The sequence below is a fragment of the Rhinoraja longicauda genome, chromosome 24 (genome assembly GCF_053455715.1).
Source record: "Rhinoraja longicauda isolate Sanriku21f chromosome 24, sRhiLon1.1, whole genome shotgun sequence".
Classification (NCBI taxonomy): Eukaryota; Metazoa; Chordata; class Chondrichthyes; order Rajiformes; family Arhynchobatidae; genus Rhinoraja; species Rhinoraja longicauda.
The window spans coordinates 14,049,389-14,063,186 of NC_135976.1; the positions used below are offsets into that span (position 1 = coordinate 14,049,389).

The following is a 13,798-nucleotide window of genomic DNA, read 5'->3' on the forward strand; positions in this document are numbered from 1 at the left end:
TAATGTTATGTGCAGCCTTCAGTATTTTTAGCTTGAAATAACAAAAATAAACAATTATTAAAAATACCTTTTTATCTTTGAAAATCCTACAGGGAAAAATAAACTTTGTTATTGCAAGTCTGAAACTCTCCAGTTCCCAACCCCATTTTCTCAGTTGGTTTTATAATGTGATTTTCTTGAACACTAGGTTTCTTAGGAATGCAATAAGACATGATAGCAAAACTGTTTTATCTCCCCTCTTAAGTTTTGACCTGAAACATTTGATATGTGCCTTTTGCTTAAACAGATGCTGCTTGCCCTGCTGAGTTCTTACAACAGTCTGTTTCTTATTCCAGTATGTTTCTTATTCCAGTATCCAGTTGCTAAGCTGCAATATATTGTTTAGGTTCAGATTTGCACTAAAACAAATACCTCTCCATTCCTGCTCCCCTCCCCCCCACCCCCTCAACATTTTTTAAAGATCATTATATTAACAAGATTTCTTGACATGAAGGCATTCATGTTGTGTTGGAGATATATAATGAAGTATTGAATTGAGAACTATTTAAAATGTGCAGTTAATGGATCAAAAATAGCAATGGTGTGCTATTACTCCCTTTTTGCCTGATGAATTATTGAAATTCAGAACAAGAACAAATCTACTCAAACATCAAAATGTGCTTATCCCCAGGTAATTTTTTGAAACCTCATCATTATTTTTACTGGAGGGATAATTTGTTAAAGAAAATAATTTCTCCTGGGTAATTTTTAAAACCTCATCATTATTTTTTTACTGAAGGGATAGTTTGTTGAAAGAAAATACTTTCTCCTGTGTTAAACAGCAATAGGATTTGGAAATTAAACTTATGTAATACTTATGTGTAAATTAATACTTCACAAACTCTTAAAGCGTACAACATCTTTTAATGATAGCACAGCGTATTACATACATCTTCAAGCACTGGCTACGTTCCTCTACTGAACTGTACCCAGGAAGGGAAGGCGTTATGATTGATGTTAACTAGGCGGGGTTAATGGTACTGAGGTAACTATGTTATTGGTTGCATATAAACCATCTACATCCTTCCCCCTAGAAAATTAAACAGATTGTTGTCACAACAACAGAATTAATAACAGAATTAAGCAAAATCGCCATAGCGCACAGGTGGCTTACTAATCCGGCCCGAGCGCGTACGAATGTCTCCCCCTCCCCCCGAAAGAGCAGAAGAAACCGGAGGACACGAGGCAGCAGGGGAACCAGGGAAGGGAGGTGCGGTGGTAGAACCGGGAGAGTGGGAACCGGCAACAGGGGACCCGCGCAGAGGGGAACCGGGCGCGCGATATGGGGACCGAGGCATACAAGGAACGCTGGCCGGGACGGCAGCCGGCTGCTGGTATGAGAGCGGCGGGGCATAGGGTCCCGGGGGCTGCGGCTTTGGCTCAGTAACCGCAAGCAGGTGTTGTCGGCTTCTTCGGTAGATGGTGCCCTCATGGTCCACCAGGTACGAACGAGGTGAGTCGGCCACCCCAACCACGGTGGCCAGACGGGAGTGACCGCCGGCGGTCTGCAACCGAACAACCTGTCCAGGCAAAAGAGGATCGAGTGGTCTGCACGACCGATCGTGGGAACGCCGCTGGCTGTCATGCTTCTCTTGAATACGCCTCTGCACGGAGGCAGGCTCCAGCACCCGAGGTTGCAGCTGGCGCTGGGCAATCGGGATAGTAGATCTGGTATTCCTTGACATCAGACGCTGAGCAGGTGACCCCATGGCCGGATCCCTGGAAACATTCCTGAGGTTTAGGAGATCCAAGTACAAATCAGTGTTGGAAAGTCTCGCCTGTTCCATCAGATGCTTGGCGCTGCGGACGGCCCGTTCTGCAAGTCCGTTGCTCTGTGGGTACTCAGGGCTGCTGGTGAAATGCACAAAATTCCACTTGTCCGCAAAACTTTTGAATTCTCGGCTGGTAAACTGCCTGCCGTTGTCAGTCTGCAGCCTGACAGGGGACCCAAAAGTGGAGAAGTGTTTCCGCAGCTTTCGGATCACCATCTCCGACGTGAGGGATGTCAGTAAATCCACCTCGAACCAGTTTGAGTATGAGTCGACCAGGACAAGGTAGTGGTTACCACGCCACTCGAAGATGTCAGCAGCCAACGAGGACCAGGCCAAGGCAGGGGCAGGCTGTTGCAGCAGGGGCTGTCGCTGCTGGTGTGGAGCAAGACTGTTGCACGTGGAGCAGGCAGAAACTCGGTCTCGGATATATTTGGCCATTCCGGGCCAGTAGAATTGGCACTGAGCGTGGGCGAGTGTTGCATCGACCCCAGGGTGTCCGCTATGGGCTGCGCAATAGTAAGAGTCAAACAGGGAGGACGGGACCACAACTTTATGTCCCTTGACGATGACGCCATTCTGGAGCACCAATTCGTCGCGGACCAGGAAGAAAGGCTGTGTTTCAGATGGCGCAGCGGAGCGCTTTGTTGGCCACCCTGCTTTAATCACAGTGGCAAGCCGCTGCAAAACTGGATCGGCAGCGGTGTGCTCGGCCAACACCTGTAGCTGCTTGGTGGGAATGAAATTAACGCCCAGTACAAGCAAGTCCTCTGTTTCGTAGGGGTGGCGATCACAGGAGGTCCGCGGGGCGCGCGATAGGGTGTCCGCAATGTGCATCTCGGTGCCCTTCTTGTAGATGATGTCGAATTCGAAACGCTGGAGCTGTAGCATCATACGCTGCAGCCTGGCGGGGGCAGCGTGAATTGGCTTGTTTAGGATGGTCACCAGTGGCTGGTGGTCGGTTTCGACCGTAAATCTGCTGCCGAACAGGAAATCTCTGAACTTGGAGCAGGCGAACACCACCGCGAGCAGCTCTTTCTCGATCTGAGCGTACCGCTGCTCGGTGTCCGTCATGGTGCGGGAGGCATAGGAGACAGGATGTAACGATCCATCGACAGACTGAAGGCAAGCCGCACCCAGACCGAACTTGGAAGCGTCACAGGTGACGGTGATGGGGCGACTTACATCGAAGTACCGCAACGTCGGGGTGTCAATCAATTTCGACTTGAGGCAGTCAAAGGCCTGCTGGTGATGTTGGAGCCAGGCCCAGGCAATATCCTTTTTTGTCAATTGCCGCAGGGGAGCACTCAGCTCACTGAGGTTTTGTATAAACTTCCCCAGGTAGTTCACCATGCCTAAGAATCGTTGTAGACCTGGCACGTCGGTGGGGGCTGCCATCTCGGAGATGGCAGCTGCCTTCAAGGGGTCGGGTTTTAGTCCGTTAGAGGTGAAGACGTGTCCCACATACGTGACTTCTGGGACGCGGAACCGGCATTTCTTGGGATTCAGCTTCAGATTGACCTTCCGCGCCCGATCCAGGATGCTGCGGAGGTTCAGGTCGTGCTCCGCAATGTCTTTCCCATAAACCAGGATATCATCCACGATGATGGCACATGGCAGGCCCGAGAATATCTGCTCCATAGTTCGCTGGAACACCTCGCTAGCGGAATTAATGCCGAATGGCATTCGCAGGAACTTGAATCTGCCAAACGGTGTGGCGAAGGTCGTTAGGTCAGAAGACTCTTTGTCCAACGGGATCTGCCAAAACGAGTTCTTAGCGTCTAGGACCGAAAAGATGGTGGCCTGCCCGACCTGAGCCGCCACGTCCTCAACAGACCGCATGGGGTGGTGTGGTCGCCTGATTGCAAGGTTCAAGTCCTTCGGATTGATACACACACGTATTTCATTCTTGTCTTTCTTTATCGTGGCAACCATAGTGGAGACCCAAGCGGTGGGATCGCTAACCGCTTCTAGCACCCCCTTTTCGACCATGTTATTCAGCATCGCCTCGACCCTGTCTTTCATGGCGTGAGACACCCTGTGAGCTGCGCGGGCTACAGGTTGTACGTTTGGGTCAACGGAAATACGATATGTGAGTGGTAACTTTCCCAGGTCATCGTTGAACAGGTCCTGGTATTCCACAACAGGGTTGAACGACAGTTGCACTTTGTGGACCGTGCGGTCGAAGGACACCAGGCCAAGATCTTGGCACGCACGGTTGCCCAGCAGGGTTACACAGTCAGAGTTCAAAACATAGAAAACGAGGTTTCTCGTTGCCTTTTGCAGCACACAAGTTAAAGCAGCCCTCCCCACAGGCCTTAGAATTTCTCCACCATAGGCATGCAACGTAGCGTTGTCAACAACCAGGGGCTCATTATTCCTTATCTTATTGAAAAGATTTATTGACAATACGTTGACCTTCGCACCTGTATCCAGCTTTGCAAGGAAGGACACACCATTGACAGTCAGAGCTACAGAGGGATCAGAGCGTTGGGCGGTTGTGTGTAGGAGGGTAAACACATTCGAATTCTCAGGAGGATTAATTGGATCTGCCTCGTAGGAGTCGACCAGGCTGGGCTGTAAATCGTAACAGCCATCAGATTGCCTCAGCATGTTTAGACTGGGTCTGGAAATCTGTGCCTGTCTCCCACGGGAACGGATCGAGCGACAGGCCGCAGAGAAGTGGTTTAACTTTTTACAAAAGTTACAAAATTTGCCATAAGCAGGGCAGGTAGACAGTCTATGGTGCATGTAGTTACAGTTTGGGCACCTTTTTTGGGGCACTTCACCAGGACCTGGGTTGGCACGCGGCAGAAAAGCATTGTTTACCATCCGAGGCTGGGGTCTCCTACACCCAGCCAGGTTGATAGACTTATTGGCCGAGTCTCGGTGGTCATCTGGCAATACAACGACCTCAGACAATCTGCAGGCATGCATAGCTTTTTCCAACGTTAGATCCGGATCCCTTAGAAGCTCACATCGTAGCTGCTGGTCACGCATGCCAGTTACTAAAATGTCTCTAGTGAGCTGCTCCGTCATGTCACCAAAACGGCACCGCTGGGCGAGATAACGCAAATCAGCAATAAAACATTCAACAGGTTCATCCGGCAACTGTTTTCTTGTAAAGAACCGTGCCCTCTGCAGAATGCGGTTCGAGGGCAGGTCACAAATCTCCCTGAACTTACGTAGCAGGCAAGCGGGGTCACTGGCAGATTCTGCAGGGGTAATCTCCACGTCGTCGTCGCCCAGGACCGCTGGAGCATAGGTGAAAGTTCTGGCTCTCTTCATGGCATCAGGTCCGACAAGGTTGAGTAGGAGGGAGGCTTTAAGGGAGTCAGGATCAGCGCGATGTGCGACGTTGACAAAGTGGGTGAAATCAAACTCAAACGTGTCCCAGCGCTCAGAAATGTCAGCATCAAAGACAAGCTGCGCGGGCTTTCTGCAAGAGGACGCCATGGTCAGAGAGATTAAGCACAAAAAGGCACAAATCAAAAAAAAGAAATAAAACCCGACAGACAGGAGACGCAAGTGTCTTCCACTTCCGACACCATGTAAATTAATACTTCACAAACTCTTAAAGCGTACAACATCTTTTAATGATAGCACAGCGTATTACATACATCTTCAAGCACTGGCTACGTTCCTCTACTGAACTGTACCCAGGAAGGGAAGGCGTTATGATTGATGTTAACTAGGCGGGGTTAATGGTACTGAGGTAACTATGTTATTGGTTGCATATAAACCATCTACATTATGTATTATTTAATTTGATATATAATTATTCATATTGGACATTTTAAGGCATTCACAGTACAGCTAACATTTCCCAATTAAAATTTCCCTTTGTTTCATTTTGCTAGGAATTTGTCTGCTATTCAAGACCGAGAAATCTGTTGCTATTCCATCTCGTGCAAGCAAAAGGATAACATAGGTAAATTGCTTGTGAGCAAATTAGAGAATATGTAGATGCTCATCTCTTGTGCAGAGAACTTGGGAGAGACGGGTCATGTGAAAAATAAATATTCAGGTTGAGTCCTTTGATCTGCCTCCCCATATGGGACAGCTGGAGTCTAGATTTGCAATTCAATCGAGTTGTAGCTGCATTTTATAAAAGGATTTTTTTTTTCCTGTTTCTGTTTTAATTTGCCAATAGTTTTGGAGCAATGCCCTCAGCAAATTTGCTAAAGAGTTGGGCATGATAATTTGAGATGAAATATGAAGGGAAGAAAGATATTATGTACACACGTTATACAAATTGTAGTTTCCTTCAGAAGATAAAAATTGAATATCCATAATATTTATTCATAAAGTTTTTTAAACTCTCTTGGAGGCTTTAGACATTGTAAGCATGTTATGTCAATTAGTCATTCTATCTCCCAACAGCTTCAGTTGGAAGATGCATCTTTTTTAATAATCTACAAGTAATCACAGCTAACCTAAAGAAGGTATCACAAAATGCTGGAGTAACTCAGCGGGTCAGGCAGCATCTCTGGAGAGAAGGAATGGGTGACGTTTCGGGTCGAGACCCTTCTTCAATATACTTTTGTTTTTATCCTATGAGCACAATTCAAACATTTCATTTTGAATGAGATTTAGATTGTAAATGAAGTAAAAATTGACAGTCACTGGAGATGTTAAACAGGTCAGACAATATCTCTGAAGGAAACAAAATTAACCATGTTTAGATGAAAAGCCATTAACCTCCAATGTTAAATCTGTTTCTTAATCCACAGATGCTGCCTGACCTGCTGAATTTTTCCAGTGTCTTTTGATTTCTTGCATATTTTGCTTTCACAGAGTATTAATGCAGTTCTGCACGAATACTACAAATAACATTTTTAAAAATAACGTTTATTTAAGGGGTATCCACAATTGGTTTGCAAAGTATGTAGTTTGCTTGCCTTCAGCCTTTTGTTCAATGGTGGCTACAATTGTTTGGAGGCCAGTCAAGATTCAAACCTCATTAGAGTCATTCTGGCTGAGGAATGTTGGATAAGTGAGATTATAAAGCTGGAAGAAGTTCTAAGAAATGGGCCCAGTTTTATTTAAAGTTGACGTTGATAGAACTGATTGTGGTTGTCTACTGATAGGTGCAGAAGAGCAGTAACATTGTATCAGACCATTTGAAAAGCCACATTGAAGGAATCATGCTGCAATGGACAAGGGCACTGAGGATTGGAATTCTGAATTGAGGTGCTTGTGAAATCATATACCAGACCTCACTTAGGCAGTGCACAGCTGTCGCCACGTTTCTTGCGCTGACAAAGTTACAAAAGTATCAAGGTGACAACTTGTTTCAGGATCAGGCAGGAGTGCTAATCGGTCCAACCCGATACATCACTTATCCATGTCCACCGGGGATGCTGCCTGATTCCCTGAGTTACTCCAGCACTTTGTGCCATTTTTAGTGATAATTCTAAAATGGGGTGACAAGAGGTCATAGATGTTGGAGACCATGGATTTTAGTGGTTTAAGAAATGAGTCTTGTAGCATAAGAACCTGGCAAAATTGAGAAAGAAGGAAATGGAAAGATGCTGCCTACGATATTGAACATTATATTATGATTCTAATGGAATTAAACCTTTTTTCGTCTTGACCCGAAACGTCACCCTTTCCTTCTCTCTAGAGATGCTGCCTGTCCCGCTGAGTTACTCCAGCTTTTTGTGTCTATCTACGGTCTCATCTGGATTCTTGTAAATGGAGGCAAGGGAAACCATGTTGATAGTTTTGTTTTGGTACATTGGAATGTTGTTCAAAACATTACTCAGCATTGATATTTTGAAATCCAATAGGTTGTGCATATGATTCAGGAACTTTTGCTATTTACATCACCATGTGGGCACTGTCTGTGGAAAAAAATCATAAACCGCTGAAATTTTGTCATTTAAATCATGGGTAAAAAGTTGAAAAGCCTACTTCTTTTGGAGGTTTAATTTAAATACAAACAAACTTGTTTTGTAAAAGATTGATGCCCAGCAATATCTTTTTGATGCAGAGTATGGACTATGGTGCTGGAAGAGTTTAATATTTCTAATGCTTTTGCACAAAGATCCCCAAGATGTTTCCAGCCATTATAAAGTGCAGGCACTGTTGCCATGGAAATGTTGCTTCATCTTATACAAAGCAAGATCCTGCAAACAATAATGAGATGAATGAACCTCTGTTTGTTGGCCAGAATAATGGAGTCACTGCTCTGCTGTGGGATCCTTTATGTTCACCTAACTTGATGAAACAGACATATTCAACATAATTTTAACATTTAATCCTAAATCTTGGCAATGTGGCAATGCAGTAAATCTTGGTGCTGCACTAAAGATCACCCTGTTATTTGTTTTATTTTTTTAGAATGGGAGTTAATCTTACCATCTGCATTTGTCTAACTTCTGCTGATAGGAATGAACATGCTATTGTTAGTCCAGAATATATATTCCTTGGTAAAAATCTGCGTAAGCAACAGACTGAGCTTGACATCACTACCATAACCCACCATAAAGAAAACATTTAAGGTTTAATGTACATGTAAGTTTGTTGATGGTAAGGAAGCTATAGCTTCCACAGTTCTGGCATTTTTTCCAATTGTTTGTAAGGAGATTTCCAGGGTGATTCAGACAAAGTTAATGAGATTAAGACCAGGATCCTGTAAATTGAGCAATGCCATCTTTATGGCATGGTGAAGGTTGACAACATAATTGTTTGTCTTGACCATTACTGTTATGGTCATTGCTGAAAATAATGAAATATTTATTTTCCCGTTATCCATGATCTCTTTTCAGCTTTGTTTATCTTAACAAACAAATCAAGTTCTGTTTAGGAATTGTTCTGATCAGCAGTGAGACAGACACAAAGGCTGCTAATATGAAAAACAGAACTTAGATCATTCTCCCTCAAGATTGCATTGTTGCTGGTGGGATAGGAGTGTCACCCTAAGCTTTATCTTTAAAAGTAGTTATGACAGACAACATTGCATTTTGCCATTCCATCAGTTTTATTATTTGCACCATGCCTTTTAAAAGCTGGGTGCCATAGTGCCATTTTCAATGTCAGCAATCCAGTTACAACTTTTATATATAAACACACATAATTAGGTGCAGGAGTAGGCGAGCCAGACTCTTGATCTGCTCTGCATTCATTTAGATCATGGTTGCTCTGTAAACTCATCTCCACATTCCTGTTTATCCCCGGTAACATTTCACTCTCTTGATAATCAAGAGTCTATGTACCGCAGCCTTTAAAATTTTGTAAACTGTATTATATGTAGTGCTTAGTTTACAGACACAGCATGGAAACAAGCCCTTGGGCGCACCGTCCATGATGGCCATTGAACACTTATTCACACTAATTCTATGTGATCCCACTTTCTCATCCATTTCCTATACACTGAGGGCAATTTTACAGAGGCCAATTAACCTATGAATTCCGCAAGTCTTTGGGATGTGGGAGGAAAAGGGAGGACCTCATTGCAATTTACCAAATAGTGAAAAGCATGGATAGAGTGGATTTGGAGAGAATGTTTCATTAGTGGGAGAGTCTAGGACTAGAGGTCATAGCCTCAGAATTAAAGAACGTTCCTTTAGGAAGGAGATGAGGAGGAATTTCTTTAGTCAGAGGGCGGTGAATCTATGGAATTCTTTGCTACGGAAGGCTGTCAATGGATATTTTTAAGGCAGAGATAGATAGATTCTTGATTAGTATGGGTGTCAGGAGATATGGGGAGAAGGCAGGAGAATGGGGTTAGGAGGGAGAGATATCACAAAATGCTGGAGTAATTCAGCGGGTCAGGCAACATCTCTGGGAGAGAAGGAATGGGTGACGTTTCGGGTTGAGACCCTTCTTCAGACTGACCCGAAACTTCACCCATTCCTTCTCCCCAGAGATGCTGCCTGACCCGCTGAATTACTCCAGCATTTTGTGATACCTTCGATTTGTACCAGCATCTGCAGTTATTTTCCTACAGGCGAGATAGATCAGCCATGATTAAATGGTGGAGCCGACTTGATGGGCCGAATGGCCCAATTCTACTCCTATCACTTGACCTTATGAAATTGGAGTACCCGAGGAACAGGGAGAACATGCAAACTCCACACAGACAGCACCCAAGATCAGAATCTAACCTGGGTCTCTGGCTCTGTGAGGCAGCAACTCTACTTGCTGCACCACTATGCCCTTATGATTAAGGAAAAGTTAGATACAGCCTCTTTTGTCATCACAGCACTAAAGGTTTGCGCAACTATTATAATTTTTTTAAATTCTACTTGAAACTTTTTTGACCTCATTTTGTCTATGCATAGTTCTAATTGTATGGTTTACCAACGCACATGAATCCTATGAACTCCTCTTTATTCCAACGTGAACGATGTGCAATGTAAAATAGAGAATCCACTAATTCATGCCAATAGTTCAATTGTGCTCCTCCTTTTCCTGGCAGTCTCACAATTTGTGAAGATGAAAGGTGTCCTTTGTTCTGCTGTGGTTTTCCTCCCCGGGTTAATAGGCTCTGTTTTGCTTTGATCAAGAAACAGAGTTTTATGCTCCCAGGTGTTGATGACTTTTATTTTTAAGAAAGGCTGATACACAACAATAAAGGCAAATAATTCCACTTAACTGGTAGATTAATGTAGTCCAAAACGAGATGCGAGAATGCTCCTTTCATTTTGCTGAACTCTCATGCTTGCACAAAATTTCAATAGTGTTGAAGCTGGAAGGCAGCAGTGATGTATTAATTAACTGATGGCTCTTTGCAGACCTTGCCGTTTCAACTCAGCATATTAGGGCATTAGGGTGAAAATAGTTTCATGAATTCTATTAACCACTTCTTTATTTTTGGAAAAAAAAAGGAGTGAAAGCAATGCTTGTATTATTATGCCTCAGAGATTATAGTCCTTAAATATATTTTTATACATCTATTTATGTGCACTGATTACTAGATTGAATTCTCATTAATGACTTGAGAAGTGGGAATATGCCAATGCCGATTGGAAGATGCTGCAGGGAGTTAGTAAAATGACAATTTGCAAATGATCCTCAGAAGCAGGAAGCAGTTCATGCCCGAGGTCAAGTTTAATTAAAACACGACCATAATTAATCGGGAATGCAAGCAATGATAAATCAAAGTTGCTATGTTCTGTTTAAATGTTCACCGTGTGGAATTTTATGCTGCTTGCGCCTCTAATTTTGCAAATTAATTTCAGATATAACACTACAGTGGCTCATTCAACACTCAAAGACCAAACGCAGCTGAGGACAAGGATGTGGCCTTCTTCCTCGTACCCAGGACCTGCCATATTTAACTTCGACCTCCCTCCCTTAACAAAAAGTTTTAGAAAGGTGTCCAACAACAGAGGTCAAATTAATGTTTTTATCATGAGAGAGTGTACAATATTATTTTGCACTTTTTTTATGTTTTTATATAATTAAGCTGAGTTACTAAATTTGACCTTGTGAAACTTAACACTGTATCCACTGTCAATATGAATGGGGTTTTGTTATAAATAAATGGGACTTTTTATTTTTAATATGCATGCTTACGAAGTCCCGACGTAAGATGGAATTTGTTCTTCCAGAACCGCCATAATTGAAATATATTTACATTTCATTGCATCAACGAAGCATGCTCAGGGGATTTGTGCAGTGGCCCAGTTATTACACATGAGTAAGCATCTTTTTCATTACTCCACCTAATGAACCTGGCCTTTGTTTGCACCTCAAGAAATAAGTTGGGGTAGGTTGGAGCTGCTTGTTCCAGTGGATAAAATTTATAAAAAATATTAATATAAAATCAGTGCAGTTCATCTATAGTGAAGCCATATTTTGCGTATCTTTAATTATAAAACAATATAAAAGGAACGTATTCATGAATGTTACTGGTAAATGAAGGAGTGTGACGTGGTTATTGTTGTAATCTGGCATACAAATTAAGATGGTGAAAGCTTTACTGATTCACTCCAACAAATTTTTCTTCACTTCTCCAATAATATAGTTATTAAAATTAGGAAAGACCAGATGTCAGTCGGTGGGTATAAGTATGAACCCAACAAATAAATTAAAGTGAATCATGTATGTTTACTGGACTGACATCCAATGGAGAAGATATTGAAAACAAATTAACAGATTCTTAAATTGGGGTATGCTTGATTGATTTTTATCCTTCAATTGTATCTTATAAGGTTGCATGGTCTTTTGTTTAAGTTGAATAAACATTTCTGCCCCTGGCTGTTTTCAACTCCCACCATTGGCTTGTATTAACTCCATCACAATAGAATACGTACGGGAGAGTACCACAGGCAGCCCATATTCTGACATTTGTTAACCCCTTGCAACCAAAAAATAATTTATTTAGCTCTATGTTCTGCTACACACAGACTGCTATGCAGTTGTTTAAGCCTGTCCAACAGTGATACAGACTGACTACACTGAACATCATAGAATTTGGCTTCTTTGTTATCATACATGTAAAATTGGCTTAATTGCCTCATAAGCACTATCACTAGATTTTTTTTCCTGCGCATTTTTTAAAAAGAAACTCCATTGAAGAATCGAAAACTACTCAGGATGAGAAATGAGTCAAGCGATTACCATTCCCATTTAATTTTTCATTTTTGCCTGCATTTATCCTTAAGTATTTAAACTGCTGCTGTTTTAATAGCACATCCCTATTGTTGCACATTGAGGTTTGTTTTTTTTTGACAGGTAACATAACACATGAACAGCTTTTGTTTTTGTTGTCACTTGCCTTTTACTAAGTTTACAATCTGTTTTCAATTGCAGTTTTGTACATATAAATTTAAGGCAAATTGTTGGAATTTTTAAAACCTACAAATTTGTGATAAATATTGTATTAGATAGTAATTTGCTTAAATACAGGTACTCGGGCGTATAAGCTAATAATTAGCAGTGTTTGCTCATGTGTAAGGAAAATGAAGGACTAATAGCTTGTGTGTTTTTCTTGAAATATAACTGGTTTGAAATGAATCCTTCATACTCCAATTTTAAGAAACCAATAAATGAAATTAATGCATACTGTGTGATAACAGCTTATTGACTTGTACAGTCAGCTTGTCAGATATTTGTCCTGCAGGTGGTTAATGTACTGTTGCTTTTGTCATTTGATGAAGCTAGCGCTGTAATAAATACATCCACACACTTCCGTTGTCTTTTTGTCATTTTGCACAAATGATATGTTTAGTATAGAGATACAGCGTGGAAACGGGCCCTTCGGCCAACCAAGTTCGTGCCAAACGACAATCACCCGCATACTAGATCTATGTTATCTCAGTTACACCCCTACACAGTCGGGGCTATTTACAGAAGCCAATTAACCTACAAATCTGCACATCTTTGGAATGTGGGAGGAAACGGGAGGAACATGGAATTTAATACAGAGAAATGTGAGATGTTGCATTTTGGGAAGTCTAACAAGAGCAGAACCAAGGCAGTGAATGGTCGGGCTCTGGGGAGTGTTGTAGAGCAGATGGATCTAGGTGTGCAGGTGCATGGTTCCTTGAAGGTGGAGTCGCAGGTAGATAGGATGGTCTAAAAGGCTTTTGGCACATTGGCTTTCATCAGACAGAGTATTGAGTATAGAAGTTGTCATGTTACAGGTGTATAAGATGTTTGCGAGGCCGCATTTAGAGTATTGTGTTCAGTTCTGGGCACCATGTGATAGGAAAGACGTCAAACTGGAATGGGTACAGAAAATATTTATGAGTATGTTGCCAGGGCTAGAGGTTATGAGCAATAGGGAGAGGTTGACTAGGCTGAGACTCTATTCCTTGGAGGATGAGGGGTGATCATATAGAGGTGTATAAAAGCATGAGAGGAATAGATCGGGTAGATGCACAGATTCTCTTGCCTGGAGTAGGTGAATTGAGGACCAGAGGATATAGATTAGAGGTGAAGGGGAAAAGATTTAGAACATAGAAAAATAGGTGCAGGGGTAGGCCATTCAGCCCTTTGAGACAGCACCACCATTCAATATGATCATGGCTGTTCAT

At 42.6% G+C, this 13,798-nt stretch overlaps 1 protein-coding gene across 4 annotated transcripts in view; it reads left to right on the forward strand.

The window, feature by feature from the left end:
- LOC144605431 (ADP-ribosylation factor-like protein 8A) overlaps positions 1-12,948 on the forward strand; it is a 32,230-nt gene extending 19,282 nt beyond the window's left edge. For 2 of the 4 annotated variants that reach the window (XM_078420683.1, XM_078420682.1), the window contains exon 6: positions 10,997-12,948. In XM_078420683.1, the coding sequence (XP_078276809.1) occupies positions 10,997-11,222 (226 nt within the window). In that variant the 3' untranslated portion in view covers positions 11,223-12,948. Of the gene's footprint in view, positions 1-5,668; positions 5,740-10,996 lie in introns of those variants that run through there. The other 2 variants (XM_078420685.1, XM_078420686.1) reach the window with 2 other exon arrangements.
- Positions 12,949-13,798: the final 850 nt, after the last annotated feature.